The sequence below is a fragment of the Haliotis rufescens genome, unplaced genomic scaffold (genome assembly GCF_023055435.1).
Source record: "Haliotis rufescens isolate VD_foot unplaced genomic scaffold, xgHalRufe1.0.p SCAF_11, whole genome shotgun sequence".
Classification (NCBI taxonomy): domain Eukaryota; kingdom Metazoa; phylum Mollusca; class Gastropoda; order Lepetellida; family Haliotidae; genus Haliotis; species Haliotis rufescens.
In genome coordinates, this window is record NW_025963791.1 from 25097679 (window position 1) to 25118537 (window position 20859).

The window sequence follows — 20859 nt, forward strand, 5'->3', positions numbered from 1 at the left end:
AGAGTATAACGTATAACAAACAAACTTTAAAATATATCGACAAATCTCTTTGCATATTTGCCATTTCAGTAAATGTCAAAAGCGTTTTGTAGAAGAAAACGCAAATTCGAATAAAATATAGGGCAGGATATATAATTGAGAAATGTAGATGACAATGATATTCTGTGAGGTAAAAACATTATGTTTACCAACGATCCGGGTTCAAATGTCGTTCTTCTTCATGGTACTACACAAATAACACAATTGCGTGTCTGAAACACGTCGCATACATGGTGAAGACCATTGCATGTGTGTGTGCATACCAACAGTTCGACATAACTGTTAAGTCCACCGTGTGCACATGATGGACCGCTTCCGCCTTGCTATAGTTACAGCTGCCAACAATGGAATGCCTATTCACACAAAAACGGTCATACCATGGAGTCACCGGAATCAAGACTCCAATTCTGTCAACAACAACAACAACAACCTGCTGTAAATGTATCATCACACAAACGATTGTATTGTGGGCCAAAGGCTTTACGCTAAATACATCTGTCTGTCCGTCTGTATGTTTGTGTCATTCGAAGATGGAAGGGCTTGAGTATACATGAGAACCCGTGAAAGTTATGCACAATATGCATGTGTGATAGAGAGGAATCGATTTGGTGGCGGCAGCATGGTTTGGGTAGCAATCAACGCCAACTTCCGGCGTGATCTCATCCTTGTTCGTGGAGCTTTGACAGCCAAACGGTACGTCTGCGATTTTTTTAGACCTGTGCTCAAACCACTTATGCGCTGACGTCTGCAACAACTGTTTCAGCACGATAACGCTCGACGTCACACCGCAAGGATGACTTGAGACTTTTCACAATAAGCAGGGATCAATCTGATGAACTGGTCAGCAATATCACCGGACGTTTACCCAAATGAAACCAAGTGGGATGTATTTGCATGGACGTCGTGTACGCCAGCGCTAACCACCGCCAAATAACGTTATGCGACCTCGTTCGGGAGGAACATTCCCGCAGGGAATGTGAGACGTTTGTGTGACTCTTGTCAATGTCCATGTGCACCGGCCTCTGAAGCTCGTTCAAGCTTCTGACTGTTTCATGGGAGGGTTCTAATTTTATTTGTGGCTGTCATTCGTGAAATGTTATTGTCTGATGATCATTCACTATTTTCACATTTTCGAAAATGGATTTGTTTGTTTGTAGTTGAACGCCGTACTCAGCAATATTCCAGCTGTATAACGGCGGTCTGTAAATAATCGTGTCTGGACCAGACAATCCAGTGCTTGACATCATGAGCATCGATCCGAGCAATTAGGATACGATGACATGCATCAACCAAGTCAGCGAGCCTGACCATCCGATCCCGTTAGTCGTCTCTTACGACAAACATAGTCGGCTTTTACGATAAGTATGGGTTGCTGAAGACATAATTCTATCCCGGAATTGTCAATGCGTATCAGTGTAAATGTATTGCCGGTGACCTGAACTATATTTCATTGATTCATTTTCAGCTCTTATCTTCTTCTTTCGAATCTGAATAATACTAAATTATTTCAACCAAACTATTGGTAAGATTATTATCATATTTACCTTCTTACTGGTATACCCATGTATGGTTAGTCTTTTTATGCGGGAAGGTTTTTTCTTGTTTCATTTGCAAGTGTAATTAAATGTAATAAATCTAGGAACAATTAAGTATTGAAGGAAATGATTTTATCCTTCATTCCATGTACATTTTAGATGGTTAACACAGAATACGTATGTATTTAATACATGCATTCCTTGAATCACATCTTGCTTACATCATACACTAGAATCAAAATGCGGGAAAGCGGACGAACAAACTGCATCTGTATTCTTAGTTTTAACGTGTAACAAATCTTTTGTAAACGGTTGCATGCGGTTTGTACTTATCCTGCCAAACAAAGTCTTCCTGTCTGGTTCCGAGATTAGTCAATACAAATAAGGCGATAGATCACGCAACAAAGCCCATCGAGACACATTTTTAATCAACTTGAAATCATCTTATTTTATTCTTGTAAATTAGAGGATAATACTTGAACTAAAATAATCCAGGTAAACTTGATAACTGAATGAAGGTGGTATTTTCACCTCAGGAAGACATTATTGCCGTGTAGCCAGAAAGTGACACGGATCATTAATCATATGCCGTAAGTCGCTCCTCACGACAAGCATGCGTCGGTTTAGACCAATTCCACCCCGAATGTTCACGGGGGATGACAAGCATGTGTCGCTGTGGACCAATCCCAACCCGGATTTAAACGGGGTGACAAGCATGTGTCGCTGTAGACCAATTCCAACCCGGATTTTCACGGTGTGACAAGCATGTGTCGCTGTAGACCAGTTTCAACCCGGATTTTCACGGGGGATGACAAGCATGTGTCGGTGAAGACCAATTCCGACCCGGATGTTCACGGGGGTGACTAGCATGTGTCAGTGTAGACCAATTCCAACCCGGATTTTCACGGGGGATGATAAGCACGTGTCGGTGTAGACCAATTCCAACCCGGATTTTCACGGGGGTGACATGCATGTAGACCAATTCCAACCCGGATTTTCACGGGTTGACAAGCATGTGTCGCTGTAGACCAATTCCAACCCGGATTTTCACGGGGTGAAAAGCATGTGTCGCTGTTGACCAGTTCCAATCCGGAAGTTCACGGGGGTGACAAGCATGTGTCGCTGTAGACCAATTCCAACCCGGATGTTCACGGGGGATGACAAGCATGTGTCGGTGTAGACCAATTCCAACCCGGATGTCCACGGGGGTGACAAGCATGTGTCATTGTAGACCAATTCCAACCCGGATGTCCACGGGGTGACAAGCATGTGTCATTGTAGACCAATTCCAACCCGGATGTCCACGGGGGTGACAAGCATGTGTCGCTGTAGACCAATTCCAACCCGGATGTCCACGGGGTGACAAGCATGTGTCAGTGTAGACCAATTCCAACCCGGATGTTCACGGGGGATGACAAGCATGTGTCGGTGTAGACCAATTACACCCCGGATTTTTAACGGGGGTCGACAAGCATGTAGACCAATTCCAACCCGGATCATCACGGGGTGAAAAGCATGTGTCGCTGTTGACCAGTTCCAATCCGGAAGTTCACGGGGGATGACAAGCATGTGTCGCTGTAGACCAATTCCAACCCGGATGTTCACGGGGGTGACAAGCATGTGTCAGTGTAGACCAATTCCAACCCGGATGTCCACGGGGTGACAAGAATATGTCGATGTAGACTAATTCCAACCCGGATGTCCACAGGGTGACAAGCATGTGTCAGTGTAGACCAATTCCAACCCGGATGTCCACGGGGTGACAAGCATGTGTCGCTGTAGACCAATTCCAACCCGGATGTCCACGGGGTGACAAGCATGTGTCAGTGTAGACCAATTCCAACCCGGATGTTCACGGGGGATGACAAGCATGTGTCGGTGTAGACCAATTACACCCCGGATTTTTAACGGGGGTCGACAAGCATGTAGACCAATTCCAACCCGGATTTTCACGGGGGAGACAGGCATCTGCCGCTATAGACCGATTCCAACCCGGATGTTCACGGGGTTGACAAGCATGGGTTGCTCAAGACAAATTCTAACCCTCATTTACATGTACAGTTTCTGCAGACAACATCCATTTAATAAGTCAAGTCGCACTTGTTACAAAAGTATACACCCAAGTTTAACACTTATATACGTACTAGTTTATGTAACTATATATTTATGTATGTACAGTAAACTACGGTTATAACGAACACGCTTATAACGAACTGACGGATATAACGAACTACTTTTTTGGTCCCGATAATTAGCTGTATTATGCTGTATATATGCTTATAACGAACTACGGTTATAACGAACTAAAATTCGTAGTCCCTTTGAGTTCGTTATAACCGTACTTTACTGTATAGATAGATAGATAGATAGATAGATAGATAGATAGATAGATAGATAGATAGATAGATAGATAGATAGATAGATAGATAGATATAATAAAATAATAGGGTCCACGTTAGTCCATCATCTTCTTTATGTCAGTTTCAGACATAGTATATATTTATTATATATTACATGTACACCGAGTGAACATTTACCTCATTTTTGTATATATATATACGAGTGATTTCTTCAGGTGTTTAAGCATTCAAAATACAAATAAAAAACAGTCCAGATATTCGTGCTTGTCAAACCTTCTTTATGCACACAAGATCTTTCGCCGTTCAACACCTCTTCGGGTGTAATGAAACCTTAACGTACATTTTTGTCACTGGCGACGTACAACAGTAGTATTTGTGGCGTCATAATGCGTAAAGTATGGCGTAAAAGTGAAAATAGAGGGAGAGATAAAACGTAGTCGTAGGCTACAGCCAACGTTATGTTTTTGACGTCATAAAGCCTATGACGTCATAGTGATAATAGCGGGAGGCGTAAATACATTATGGTGTGAGTGAACAAATACACATTGAGCTATTTTGGGTATTTTTATACATTATACTTTTGAATTAAGTTCAGGTTTCAATGTTTATATTTTGTAATAGCATATACACAATATTTAACGTGTCACTCACATGTGTCATTTTATAATAATTCTAGTAGGGAATTTCAGCTCTCGGAATTTTGTAACATGCTTCATTAATGAGATTTGAACATCCGAGAGCCGTCCAAAATGCCACTCTCATTAGTGTAAGTAGACGTTAAGAAGTTGCTACCATTAGCGATAGGGGAAATTCATCGATTTCTACAATCAATATATATCCTGTCTATTTTCCGACTGATATATCTGATGTAGGAGTTCAGTACCGAAATGTCTGGGATTATTGATCTTTCAGAATCAATAGTAAATCGTAAGAATATGTTTAACTTGAAAAGTACATGAATGAAACAGCTATATGTCCCATTTGCTGCTATCACAATTAAATTCAAGAATTAAATGAAAAACTGAACTTCGGATATTATCATATTGCCTAAATGGAACAGACGCTCTTTAGCAGAAGCACTATTTCCATTCATGTACTTATGCTGGTGTGAGTGGACATGCATGTACATTTGTGAAGAAAGTTAAGATCTGGACCCTTCACACACGGCATCTTGTCAACAATTGGTCTCGTCTCTGTGGGATTTACAGTAATTTGTGAGTCAGTCACTTTCAACCTGTTAATTATCTCCCGCCCAAACTAGGTTTTACGTGGGATATACAAATGCGCTCAGTCCTTCGATTCTTCCGTCACGTTTCGTTTCTGGAGTATAACTCAATATTTCTTCATGAACCTATGTCTAAACCTGAGGCATGCCACGAACTGGTGCCTTTTGCTCTTCGTGTGTGGGTGTTTTTCGTTTCGAAGGGAACGCTTTAGTTCACATGAAGCTACATAAATGGAAAATTTCGGGAGCATAACTCATACTCGGTTTATCAACGTTGTGAAACTTTGCCAACACAGCCAAGTGCTGAAGTGCTCCTTTTGTTAATAAGCGAAGATTTACTGTATTCTTTTTGCGTTCCCAAGGCAACAAGTTTGACATAGGTTCAAATGTCGATGACATTGATCCAAAGTTATATTTTTTCTTCAATTTGATATCTTTCTTAAATAAATAATTTCTTCATGTGCAATCAAGTAATAAGATATCAGATATGTATTATGTATGGTAAAAGTGAAATCCTAACAGTAATTCTCTGCAAGCAATTACTTGTAATATCAATATTTGACATCTAACAACGATGTTTCCTACTGATCATATTATATATGTATACATTGTAAGTGTTGTAGATTATATGTTTCTTGAACTACGAGTTGCTGTGTATATTAGACAACATTGTATTTCACATGATAAATATATTGTGTATTTCATATATAAGCTTATCTTCAACATGAAGTTTGGAAATGAGGTCACCACCATATGTTAATTATAATCCATCTTTTCTATTGTAAAAAAGTACAAAAATGCATTTAAGTTATTCCAGATTTACTCTCTTGAAGTAGTATTCATTTTGTTCTTTGTAAATGGGTTACATGTACATGTATTCCACATGAAGGTCACATGGAATTGTCCGTTTTGTCTTTAATTGCTTCTAAATCGATCTGGGGTTTTCATTATCACCACATGTATGTATGTCCCCCTCAAAGATACAGCTGGACTACAAAAATTCAGCACTGAAGTCAGTTCACTTAACCGTCTGTATATAAAATAACCTTCTTCAAGTACTCAACCGTTATAAATCCGGCCATTTCACACAACTAATGCCTTCTCAGTGTCGCTCAAAAGAAACGTTACCATCAGCATGTATCCTCGGATCAATAATTTTGGTTGCTAACGACTTAATACTACGGTCATGTTACACAAGAAATCCGTTCTCTATAAAAAAAAAACCATTCACACAGAAGAAGCATCTGCATTCATTATCTACTTAACCATTATCATTAGATGCTGACTGGTGATAACATGATAAAACTGGAACTATCAGTCTTACCAAGTATTGTAACTTAACATTGTGTATTCCAGTTTTCCATGTAATCTGAAATATGTACACATGCCATGTTAGCAGTAATGTATGTACACACATGTATGAACTAGACAGCTACAAATTCAAAAACACTGTTTACTGTATTGTCATTGGTTGTGCCGAATTCTTAACAAACAGATTGCTTTAAAGCTTTGAAAGGATATATCACTGTGTTTAAATTAAATGTCACCACGTGTGCAAGAAACCACCAAAAGGGGTTTCGTCAACCCCTCACAACCAGTTAATAAAATTACAGTCACTTATTAATGTCAGTGAATATTTAAAGTGCTTGTAAGATGAAGCACAATACAGTGTATCTTCATATAAGCTAATTCTCGGTAACAGCTTTGTTAGTAGATTATAATATCATCACAGCATGTGTGATACTGAAAATTGTTACGTGTTGATATCCAACTTAATTTCGAAATCGGTACGTCCAGAACTGAATTGTGAAATTGTTAAATAACCACACAATATCAGATGATAATTAACAAATTATATTTAAACATACAGGATCAGGTTTCCGATCATAAAAAACACAGCAATAAATAGCAGGTTTCATTATAATATAAGTCACGAATGTCCATAATGTGTCACAATCGATTGTCTTGAGTGAGGCACGTACATGTAGTACCTCGGCGTTTTAAATTTGGTATTCAACCCACACTGGGCAAGTAGATAAGTCCAAAGTCTGGTTGTCTAAGACCTCGAATCGCCCTTGTCTGGCTTTTATAGGTACAGACAACCTTCTAGAAAATGGTACTTTGCCAAGCGTCTCGAACGCTCGAACTACTGGGTAGTCTGTCCCAGTAACAAAAACAATTTAGAGAGACAACTTAATTTACAAAGGCGGACAACTCCGGTACTCTGGTTGTCATAGATCACTATTAAATCCCGGGATTATACGAGCGCCTCAATCTGCTGCCACTTACTATCATCATAGCGAGTGAGTAAGTATGGTTTTACGCCGCAATCTTTTACCGAGCAATCTTCCAGCAATATCACGGAAGGGGACACCAGAAATGGGCTTCACACATTGTACCCATTTCGGGAATCGAATCCTGATCTTCGACGTGACGAGCAAACGCTTTAACCACTATGCTACCGCCTCACAATCATCAGGTATATACTTAAATAATCTGCTGCTACATAACATAGTGTAAAGAAAAATGACTATATCCATGGATGTGAAACAGCTATCTTTATTCCGGACTAACGAAAGGGAGCCTGTTGGTACTCCTCACACAGGAGTTCACTCCTCACACAGAATACAATCTGTGAAGCCGATTTCTTGTGATACGTGCCCTGTTGTTGCTGGAATATTTACTAAAACGGCATTCAACCATAATCAACCTGTCAATAACGGGCATATTCTGGTACAGAAAAAGAAACTTTCTTGTGATCATAATACACAATGTAGGTATAACTAGATAAATGGTGTAATAGTGACAAGCAATGCCTTAAATATTATACAAATATCTTAAAGTACATGTAATCATCCGTTCACCTTAACATTGTAATATAATTACAATTTGTCTGTGTGTATTCTGTTTATTCCCAGCTTTCGTTTCGATATATGAATGTTTCTGGCAGGTAAGAACCAGAGAATGTCTTTTCAATAAATGTATTCATGCACATTGTATAATGCTGCCTTTGTGTTCACTGTGCAACACAAACTGTCCTGTATCGAGCATGTTTAAAGTGAGTGAGTGAGTTGGGTTTAATGCCGCTTTTTAACAGTATTCCAGTTATATCGCGGCGTGTCAGCTTAATGTGGGAGGAAAGCCCGAAGTGATGCAGGTCTCAGACGTTTACCACTTCGGTGAAACCCACGAGCACGGGTATGGTGCTGACAAACCTAGAAACATAATCGGGGCGAGCAGGGATTCGAACCCACAATCATAGGTTTCTGGCGTGCCCAAGGGACGCAACTTTGCACAGCGAATCGCGGCGCCTTAGACAACTGGGCCACCCGTGCCCCCAGAATATTTAAATATCGTATACGTCAATGTACTGCCGATATAAAGCAGTACAGCCGTCGAAGGTGTCGCATTATTTATCAAATGAGAATGATTTAACATCATTTTACGACAGATCGCATATTGTTTACATCCTGTGACTGTCATTTTCACATCGTGTGGTAACTCAAAGTACGGTAACACGTCATGAATAAATATACTTCCACACGTTAGAAATTACATGTAAATTAGAACGATTTAATGGTTTTCGAAAAGCCATGTAGATTAACATTTTATCCATACGTGGTCAACCTGTTTCTTAACTTTACTATTAAGTATACTTTTTATCCAAAAGACGGTGAATGTTTTTTTTTGTATTTGGCATTGTAATCATTAAAAGCGCCCAGAGCAATAGACTGCACAAATCCCTTCTTTTTCCTTTTGTAAAGTTACAATAAACATCATAAAACAAAACTAAAAACTCTGAATACAGACAGTTGACATCCTTATGTCAACAGTAATTCGACTGTCTACACCGTAAAAGCTTGCTTAGCCGTATCAATAATAACCTGGGCAAACAGTTCAGCTAAGACGCCGAAACGACGATTTAAGTCCACGGTACTAAATCAAATCCTCAACTGAGGCCTGTTTCAAGTAGTCACGGGGATAGCCTTATAAAGAAGTTAGTTGTGATCGAAGAAGCATTAAAGTATAATATCGTGTCACTGGGTGTTCTAATTACTTCCACACAAGCGCTAGGTGCGAGACTCTAATAGTTCTGTCAGTGGACTATAATGCAAAATCCAAATCAATCAAAACGCACCAGCTGATGATGAATGGTCATAGCATGGAGGTGGAGTCTAGCTGGAGCGGCAAACCCTCCGTTTCCTTTCTTACCAACTAGAACGCTCTGGCTTGCAGACTCTTATTCGCTTCCAGAAGTGTTATTCTTAAAACACTGGTATTAGATGAAGGAGGGAGAGAGTCTTCTGGACATGCCCACAAGGGGATGTCATTACCTTTTGTCTTGCTTTGAAAGAAAGTATAGATCATGTCCTAATTTGGTGATCCGTCAAAGCATTACCAATGGACAGTTGATTATTTGAGTCGAAATGTGTGTCTCCATGATGGTTGACAAATGGGGTTGCCCTTCGATCATAACGGTACAGTGAACCAGTGGAGTCAGCTTAATCGTTTTCTGGCAAAGGAATTCAAATGAGTGCTTCGTTATTATAAACATTCAGCGATGATCCAGGAAAACTTCTCGGAAACTATGGAGAAAAGTTCCAGCAATTCTTCTGATATTCTGTTTCCTGTGCTGAAACAACCACTGTACATGATAATCATATACTCTTTTGCCTATGCGGTGGTTTTCTTGACATCGGTGATTGGGAATACAATGGTGACTTCCGTTGTTATTAAGAAAAGGAGCATGCATTCTGTCACGAACTATTTCTTGGTGAATTTGGCAGTAGCCGATATTCTTGTCACCGTGTTCTGTGTGCCTGTCAATCTGATGATTAATCTTTATAACGGTAAGTGATTATAGTAATAGAAACCACTGACTGGGTAATGAAATGAAAATGGCAATAGGTCGCACAAAGTAATCTTGTAGGGCTATTTTTCACTATGTAATTGAATTGGTATTCCTTTTTTAATCGCCATTTCTTTCTTTTCATCCGTGCGCTTAAAGAAATGAAATTTAATTCATTTTTTTACACATTCCACCTTCACAGGAAATAAATGTTCTTGTTCAAAAGATATAATTTCGTTTAACAAAATCCTTTCTGAACTCGATTCTATTAAACTAAACCCTTCCTCAAGCACAATTACTCTGACTCAAACGAACGCCCCCTTCATGTGAATCATGCATCACCACGGTCAAAGTTGGAATTGCTCATTGAAACGTTGGTTTTTCAATATCATTAAATCTGCACTAGTATCGGTAAAAATGTTTCGATTACAATTCACACTGTGACTAAGGATTCGATTTCTCAAACTGAAATATGAATAGTTATGTCATGATAAATTAACTGTCCCCATTTCACAAAGATTTGTTTGTGAAATAGGTTGCGTGTGATGCAGATTTTGAGTGGATTTCAGGCATGGCAGCTATAGCGAATATTATGTAATAAAAAAACTGTTCTTAGGTTCCATTACTGTTCATGTATGTTTTATCTTAGGGGCGATGTGGTAGTTAAATGGTGGTCGCTGGTCACGCCTAAGGCCCGGATGCAATTGCCAGGTGGGAAGATTGTTTGAAACTCATCTCTTGTGCTAGCGGCTGTGATGTTGCTGTGATATCGCTAAACGTGGCGTAAAACCGAACTCACTCACTCCTGCTCTATTTTGGGACTTGCTGGTCTCAAAGAGTCCGGTATATCCGGATTAACCTGTATTTAATGAAACATTGAGCATGATTAAAGGATAAATATATAGTCCTGAATATTATTATTGGTCAGGTCGCATATGCCTATTAACGGCACACATAGCAATTAAGGCCAGACACTTCAGCAGGTATTGACAGACCCTGTCAGAGATCAATACGGAGTAGCCAAATCTGAGTAGGACTTTCAGCTTATGATGTTCAACACACATACTTATTCAATATCCAATGCGATAATATGTCACGTTCTGGCTTTATTACATTGTATACTTCATTTATATCTTTGAGTATCAACATGTGTCAGGTTCGGCATGCAGTGGAATGCCTTGGTCTCGTTCACAAAGTGATCGCATCTCTATTGTCACATGCTAATGATATAGTAAGAACGTACAATTGATTCTCCTTTTAGTAGATATTTCTTATGATAATGGAAATGTTTTTGTCGATTTGAATTGCACTAAATCTAAAAGGCATTAGCAGTCCTCTTATGGACTTTCGTGCAATTGAGATGTTTGACATTTTCATATTAATCCAAATATGTGATGACTCCATTAAAAAAAACCAATACCTTCTCCACGATATAAATAAAAGTGACACAAATAAAAGCAACAAAGACCATTTCAATAATCATAAGAAATCAACTCTTGTCAAGAGAGGTTTGACGCTCTTCCAAATCTTGGTAAAAAGAGCACGCAAGTTTCAGTTTAACAATAACAGCGCTTTTTAAACTAATCGCTAATACTAATTGGGGTATGCTTACGTTTGTTTTACAGTACATGTGTAGATGATAAAGAATTATCTACTGCTCATTATGCAGACACTATTATAACTTCATGTTGGACTAGAAACAAGCTAAGCAAGGTTGTACGTATGGATATTAAGTTATTCATTAGTCCTACTCTCTCCAAACTGGCCACTCCGTCTGCAAATACACTATGCTTACGAGCCACTTCGATCAGTCCCTTCGCGTTATCGTCCATAAAATGAATCCAATATCACTGCGGTCGTAAATCCATGTTATGTGGCGATGACATCAGGCTTCTCCTACCTTTCATAGTGTCGAAGGAATGAAGAAATATGCATGCTTAATGCGAACATTATTATGAGAGTCCTAGATGTTACCGAAACTGCCAAATACAATAACGTAACTTTTCCGTTGGTAGCATTGCCCCGTGTTATGTCTGATCCAGACTCGAGTATTTACAGGTCGCCATCAATTGGCTTGAATAATTATTACTGCACCGGTAAACAACATGCTACTGTGAATTTGGAAAATACTCGATTTTGAATGGTCAATCAAAGGTATCAAATCACAATAAACCCGCTCTGATTAATTTGACGGCCGCATCACCGCGGAAGGTAATATTGTTAGTGTAATACTCTTTTTATAGTCTTTAAATAATTATGTTTACAATTATATGCTACTAAAAACTAAGTTGCGGTTACTTCATATCGTGCAGAAAACACGATAGACATCTACAAGGAGAATGTATTTCAACAAAGAGCTTGCTATTTGGCACTTTTCTATATACGACTGTGCCGTCATATATTTTGCTTCACAATCAATGAAGAACGAAACCTTTGCAAGGTTTGTTAAGTTTTTCTTCAGGGGACCCCATCTCATGTTAGCTTATGAAGTTGCCGTGCTACATGACTTAAGTGCCTGTCATAAGTTCGAATGATGTATTATGGTGAAAACAAACTGCTTGAGTATATAGAGTGCTGTTTTTTGTTTAACGGTGGTTATTGGTGATTCCTTAAATTCTGACCGACAACTCATTCAAAACACTCGACTCAACGCCTGCCGCTTTACTCAATGTATTTTCTATACCATGTTTTCAATGTAGATCAAGGTTACCTGTAGATTTAACCGCGATAAATTTAACATTTGAAACCTTTGCTGCGGGTTCGGTTCTAAATTCAATTTAGCGTGTATGTTTATCTACTAATTTACTGACTCACTCGAAAACAACTTAAGTCAACTGACAACTTGAATTCGTTCAATACGTATCAATATTAACAAGATATATCTCCTGACATCACTTGAGCATCATTTGGAATTGGAGATGTGAGTGAGTGGGTTCAATTTATTCGCTGCATTATCAAGTCACATCACGTCGAGGGACAAAAAGCAGGGGCTTCACAGATTGCTCTCGCATGGGGGAATCGGACTCTGCTTTCGGCGTAACTGGCGATGCTGTAACTACTACGTTTAGCTAAGCTGCCCCACTTACCCCAGCTGGTACTTGAACCACGCACCAGATCATAAGAGTCACGTATTCGTGTTGTGTTTCATACTATATACATGTACTGTCATGTAACACATCAATACAACAACCATACAAAGGCAAGATTAAAGCATAGAATAGCAATGATAGCAATGTTAATTTTAGAATAAGTTCACACGTACCATTATTGACTTAAGTGACGTCGATGAAATCAATAAAATAAATGGGCAAACACTACATACATGTATGTGACAACATACACACCATCACACTGCAAGACTGTTGTGTTGTTTTAGTTTTCAGTAACGCTTAGGGTTCTTGAGGATCGCTGTGTAGTGTCTTACCGTAAGTGGGGGACGTTTTGTACCTACTACAACCGATAAGTCACAAGGACATGTGCCACCAGGACATGACGCAGGTCGCCGTAGGAACCATGAGTTACTGAGTGAATGAGTATGATTTTTCGCCGCTTTTAGCATTATTCCAGCAAGAGGGCGGACGCCAGAAATAAGCTTCACACATTGAACCCATGCGGGGAATCGAACCAGTCTTTGGCGTGACCAGCGAACGGTTTAACCACTAGGCTCCCCCACCGCCCCGTATTACTATAATGATAAAACGTCTGTTACTCTCATTTGGGACAAAAGTAAGTTTGGTCAACGGTGAAAAAACATTGGAAATGTACATTCAACGCCGGATATTTCGCGAATATTATTAAATAATAAACACTGTTCCTAGGTTCCATTACTGTTCATGTATGTTTTATCTTAGGGGCGATGTGGTAGTTAAATGGTGGCCGCTGGTCACGCCAAAGGCCCGGATTCAATTGCCAGATGGGAAGATTGTTTGACACCCATTTCTAGATCTTGTGCTAGCCGCTGTGATGTTGCTGGGATATCGCTAAACGTGGCGTAAAACCGAACTCACTTACTCCTGTTCTATTTTGGGACCTGCTGGTCTCAAAGAGTTCGGTATTTCAGGATTAACTTGTATTTAGTGAAACATTAATCATGATGAAAGGATAAATATATAGTCCTGAATATTATTATTGGTCAGGTCGCATATGCCTATTAACGGCACACATAGCAATTAAGGCCAGACACTTAAACAGGTATTGACAGACCCTGTCAGAGATCAATACGGAGTAGCCAAATCTGAGTAGGACTTTCAGCTTATGATGTTCAACACACATACTTATTCAATATCCAATGCGATAATATGTCACGTTCTGGCTTTATTACATTGTATACTTCATTTATATCTTTGAGTATCAACATGTGTCAGGTCCGGCATGCAGTGGAATGCCTTGGTCTCGTTCCCAAAGTGATCGCATCTCTATTGTCACATGCTAATGATATAGTAAGAACGTACAATTGACTCTCCTTTTAGAAGAGATTTCTTATGATTATGGAAATGTTTTTGTCGATTTGAATTGCACTAAATCTTAAAGGCATTTGCAGTCCTCTTATAGACTTTCGTGCAATTGAGATGTTTGACATTTTCATATTATTCCAAACATGTGATGACTCCATTAAAAAAAAACAATACCTTCTCCACGATATGAGTAAAAGTGACACAAATAAAAGCAACAAAGACCATTTCCATAATCATAAGAAATCAACTCTTGTCAAGAGAAGTTTGACGCTCTTCCAAATCTTGGAAGAAAGAGCATGCAAGTTTCAGGTTAACATTAACAGCGCTTTTAAACTAATCGCTAATGCTAACTGAGGTATGCTTACGTTTGTTTGACAGTACATGTGTAGATGTTAAAGAATTATGTACTGCTCATTATGCAGACACTATTATAACTTCATGTTGGACTAGAAACAAGCTTAGCAAGGTTGTACGGGTGGATATAAAGTTATTCATTAGTCCTACTCTCTCTAAACTGGCCACTCCATCTGCAAATACACCATGCTTACGAGCCACTTCGATCAGTCCCTGCGAGTTATCGTCCATAAAGTGAATCCAATCTCACTGCCGTCGTAAATCCACGTTATGCGGCGATGACATTTAGGCTTCTCCTACCTCTCATTGTGCCGAAGGAAACAAGAAATATGCATGCTTAATGCGAACATTATTATGAGAGTCCTACATGTTACCGAAACTGCCAAATACAATAACGTAACTTTTCCGTTGGTAGCATTGCCCCGTGTTATGTCTGATCCAGACTCGAGTATTTACAGGTCGCCATCAATGGGCTTGAATAATTATTACTGCACCGGTAAACAACATGCTACCGTGAATTTGGAAAATACTCGATTTTGAATGGTCAATCAAAGGTATCAAATCACAATAAACCCGCTCTGATTATTTTGACGGCCGCATCACCGCGGAAGGTAATATTGTTAGTGTAATACACTTCTTATAGTCTCTAAATAATTATAAGGAAGAGCTTATATGGATGTCAACTTCTTGATCGTCAACATGAGGAACACAACGTTTTGGAGTATATACCTACTCCTTTATCAGGTGAATGAATGCCATGAGGCAGCGAGCATATATGTGAAAAAATGAACATTCACCTATCAGTGCTAATAATTATGTATACAATTATAGGGTACTAAATACTAAGTATCGTGCAGAAAACACGACAGACATCTACAAGAAGAATGTATTTCAACAAAGATCTTGCTATATGGCGCTTTTCTATATACGACTGTGCCGTCATATATTTTGCTTCACAATCAATGAAGAACGAAACCTTTGCAAGGTTTGTTTAGTTTTCTTTAGGGGTGCCCATCTCATGTTAGCTCATGAAGTTGCCGTGCTACACGCTTTAAGTGCCTGTCATAAGTTCGAATGATGTATTATGGTGAAAACAAACTGCTTGAGCATATAGAGTGCTGTATTTTGTTTAACGGTGGTTATTGGTGATTCCTTAAATTCAGACCGACATCGATATCTTATTCAAAACACTGGACTCTACCCATGCCGCTTCACTCAAATTATATATTTTCTATACTCTGTTTTCAATGTTGAGCTAGGTTACCTGTAGATTTAACCGCGATATATTTAACATTTGAAACGTATGCTGCGGGTTCGGTTCCAAATTCATTTTAGTGCGTATGTTTATCTACTAATTTACTGACTCACTCGAAAACAACTTAAGTCAACTGACGTTCAATTCGTATAAATATTAACAAGATATATCTCCTGACATCACTTGAGCATTATTTGGAATTGGAGATGTGAGTGAGTGGGTTGAATTTATTCGCTGCATTATCAAGTCACATCACGTCGAGGGACAAAAAGCAGGGGCTTCACAGATTGCTCTCGCATGGGGGAATCGGACTCTGCCTTCGGCGTAACTGGCGATGCTGTAACTACTACGTTTAGCTAAGCTGCCCCACTTACCCCAGCTGGTACTTGAACCACGCACCAGATCAAAAGAGTCACGTATTCGTATTGTGTTTCCTGCTATATACTGTCATATAACACATCAATACCACAACCATACAATAGCAAGGTTAAAGCATAGAATAGGCGTCAGTTATGGTGGCCATAGAAGCACTGGATAAGTTCACACGTCCCATTATTTACTTAATTATATAAGTGACGTCGATGAAATCAATAAAATAAATGTGCAAACACTACATACATGTATGTGACAATATACACACCATCACACTGCAAGACTGTTGTGTTGTTTTAGTTTTCAGTAACGCTTAAAGTTCTTGAGGATCGAGTGTAGTGTCTTACCGTAAGTGGGGGACGTTTTGTACCTACTACAACCGATAAGTCAAGGACATGTACCAGCCATGCAGTAGACATATACTGGACCCCATATTTATACATTGAATTATAGTGAAGAGACATGCACAGTTCAGTCTTTGTTTTCCGTACTTCATTATTGAAATTGGATACAGATCTGTCGATTTTACGCGAATACCTGTGACAATGGTAGGCAGGATACCTATTCACGAACATCTGGTATTATCACTTATTTGACGGAGATTCATAAACACCTGCTTATATAGTCGAAATCGTACAACGGACTCATGATTATAGAAAGGTTTTTGTCGCTTTTATATAATTAGATATTGTAAGAAGAACCAATGTAAATCCGAAACAATGGCATTGTGTAATTAGTGCAATAGATAACTGTTAGATGGATCTATGTAACATATTTTGAAGAAAATCAAATTTAAAACGAAAATCTGACGAATCAGATTCCGGAGAAATAATATGATGACACAAGTTGTTTGCGAAAGGGTAAGCATGTCCAGGTCTACCGGTGGCACCAATTACCCACAAACTCTAAGGGTAAGGGCTAGTAATGGGATAGTATCGCGCATCATGTTGGCACGCGACGTGTCATATTTAGTGAATTCCCTGTGAGTAAATTGTGCGAGTGGCGGGTGCTACTGGTAGAGCATAACCTGCTTACCCTTTTCCTGAACACCTGATGTCATGAATGATTTTCAATTAGTATCAACTTTCATCAATATTTTGCCCTGTACGCCGCCATGGAATCTGTTTCGGCAGATAATCGAATATGGTTATAATTAGTCTCTGGCTTAGATGTTTGGAACTGAATCAACTTTACTGAATCAACTTTTCAAGGAGTGATACTTTGTCTCTCCCAAAGTTTAATCTGCAAAGATATAGATTAGGAAAGACATGTCAAACATGCGGTTGGTGCTACTGCATATTTAATCTGACGGAGTGGCAAGTGATGGGAACAATGTATTATATCTATGTTTAATAATAGGAAAGTAGCACGTGGAAACGTCCTATTAGCATTGGTGCGTGCCACTATCTTATTGTGATAGTGAACAACATTCAATGTCAATTTGGCGTCCTCTTAGGAAATAGATACACACCTTTCCACAATCATAAGAAATCTCAACTGGAAGTTGAGTCCATTGTACGATTCCGAGCATATCATTAGCATGTGTTTATGAATCACTATTAAATAATGATGAAACCAGGTTATCCTGTCCCACTGGTGGCACACGTCACAAACACGTGCAAAGGCAAGTCAAATGTTCACATGAACCAACACGGAATCATGATGGAAATGTCCTCCACGTGTATACCATAAAATCTTTTGGAAGCTTTTCTAAGGCATTGAGTGCTGTATCCCGTGCAAGCCATGTATAACGATCTTTGACATCTTGGTAGAAACTACGATATGTTCAATACATGTAAGACGATGTAACTGTATAGTCCCGTCAGTATCCTCATCGACACCTTAGTTTTATATCGATCGTCAATACGGTTATCTCGGCAAATATTCGACGGTGACCCAGATTTCGAGATAATGATGTTTCACTGAAATACACAGCTGCACTGTAAAACATTGCTTAATCATTAATCAATGTCATGGAAACAGTGTATTCACAAGTGTAAACATTGACTCCTGGTTAAACATTTTCAACAGTCCTTTCTTTATAAAACCAATGATCCCAGTGTTATCGGATGTTTTCAAAATACGTCAACTCTGTTAACATCCCCTCAGGACGAAGAACCCACAGGAACCCGTGGGAGAATAAAGGTCCCCTAGCAACCTACATGTTTGTGGGGTGAGGTGACTAAATAGACCAGGTGTTCAGGCTCGGTGACTCGGTTGATTGCATATCATCTGCCACAATCTGGATCAATGTTTATGATGTCAATGACTGGATTTTCTGCCCAGACCGGCGTCTTATAGCTGGAATATTCTTGAGGACGGCATTAAACAGCAACCTCAGGACGTGGATAACACGTACATATTTTCCACACGTTATTAGTCAAGCTTTTCTGGTGGCCACATCGATACTCTTTTACCCGCACTTCGTTCCGTCTAGCTCCTGCTAAAAGAGTAGGAAAACGACGTGTCTGGAAGCTGCAGCATTTAGAGGTAAAGGTTTCAAGCTAAAACCACTTCAGTGATACCTAAAATAGGTTTTAAAATGACTGTCGCACCATAGTGTCTTAGTTGAATAAATCTTAGATTCCACACAGAGTCAACAATAGTCATGTTCCCGTTTAATGCCTACGTTTCTCCCAGTCAGTGCTAGAATCTATAAAAACACTTCATTACCGTCCCAAGAGGTAGGAGCTGATATAGACGAATTTTGGAGACATCGAACATTTCGTTTAATATGTTTCGGAAGTCAGAAAGTGCTTCTACTTCATTTGATTGTGTGTTTGCGTGAGACATCTTGAGTCAAATGTCTGTCAAATTATAAACAGTCCATTAAACTATAATTCTATCATTTTTAACGTACTGTTTCATGTGTGTTTGTATCTGGTTTGAAACAATCAAAAGCTACTTTATTACATTACGCACATATTCGTATTTCCCAAACAACTTGAATTGAACGCGTTGACCAGTTTCATAAACTGTTTCAGCGATTCCCTTTGCTATAACAGTTATGATTTGTCAAGACCAAGAGTCCTGAAATAATATAACCAGTCCTTCTATCTGATCTATAGCTGCATGTACGTCTCTTTTCAGTGTTTGTGGTTACGTTTTATAAGCGAGAGACGGCATCATAGATGTGTATGGTCACATACATTACAGAAAGTAGTACACATTGCCCTTCATGTTTCAGGCTTTGCCAATTGCGTTCCAAATGGCTCAAATAACACAATGATTAGGAATTATCATACTTTACAGACGTTGTTGATCTTAACTATATATATAAAAATAATTGTACCACAAATGTTTATTTATCATTTTTTGTTACACTGTAAAGTATACATGCAGATAACTTTAATTATGTTTTGAGGGTTTATGTTATGATTGTATATATTGTCTTTCGATTCATTATCGACTGACTGGGGCGACGAAAAGAAACACTGAAATCATTTTTCCATATTAATATCAGTTTCTGTTATGAAACCATTCAGTTGGGAGATGCGTTTTGTTGAATATTTGTTTTCACTCTTGAAACAGATTACAATTAAATTCAATGTCAGTCTTAAAAATCTACCGATACATAAGCCACAGAGTATAAAATGCCAAATAGTGATAAATAATAAATTTCGTCGTAAACAAGGGGAATTGCGGCGTCTCAGAGACGGCTGTGCCAACTTTGTAGAAGGCGCAAAATGCATGTTCTAGAAAGTATATGTTAACGTAAAATAAAATCATGCGTTGTATGTATGGACAGATAATTACTCAATGTGTTGGTTTCATCACATCACGCTTGGTTTGAACAGTAATCATGACGCATTCAGACCGCAGATCATACATTGATATGTCATTACTGAAATCTAAATGATTCCTTCTAGCATTTCTTATTTGAGTTCCTGTATCATGTTCGAGTATTATGGTTTACATGATAAGGTATTGATGTGAATGTCCCCGGAGTACCCCTCCTGTCGTGTTTGTTTAGTGCTGAACCACCTCGCGTGCTGCTGGCTAATACTGACAATTTTCTCAGTTAGTGTCAAATATAGCCATTTAGCGCAGGAGTTTGCATCACTTACTGACTGTCTGAGAGATTATTTTACACTTACATGCTTTGAAAGGTGCTGACTTATCCAACGTGCAGATTCCGTAGCATACCCTCTCGTTCTAGTACATTGTACGTACCACTACCAGGGTTAGGATACATGCACAGGGACAACGGCAAATCGTAAAAGGCGAGTAAATTGGATAGGACGGCCAGGCGTGGTATGTTCTCTTGGCGTGAAATGTTGCTGATAATATAACAAAACTGAATTTGTCTGGCCAAGATTCGATTAAACAAAGACAGCCGTCAGGATATAGCTGGATTAATGCTGACCACAACGTTAAACAACAAACAAACAAAATATTTGTAGATTATTATTACTA

The 20859-nt window shown here is 39.0% G+C and overlaps 1 protein-coding gene across 3 annotated transcripts in view; it reads left to right on the forward strand.

Moving 5' to 3' along the window:
* LOC124132860 (neuropeptide SIFamide receptor-like) overlaps window positions 1-20859 on the forward strand; it is a 76945-nt gene that overhangs the window by 44752 nt on the left and 11334 nt on the right. The window contains exon 1 of one of the 3 annotated variants that reach the window (XM_046497004.2): window positions 9394-10009. The exons of the other annotated variants lie outside the window; for them this stretch is intronic. Within the exon in view, the coding sequence (XP_046352960.1) occupies window positions 9721-10009 (289 nt within the window). The 5' untranslated portion in view covers window positions 9394-9720. Of the gene's footprint in view, window positions 1-9393; window positions 10010-20859 lie in introns of those variants that run through there. 3 annotated transcript variants of the gene reach the window in all.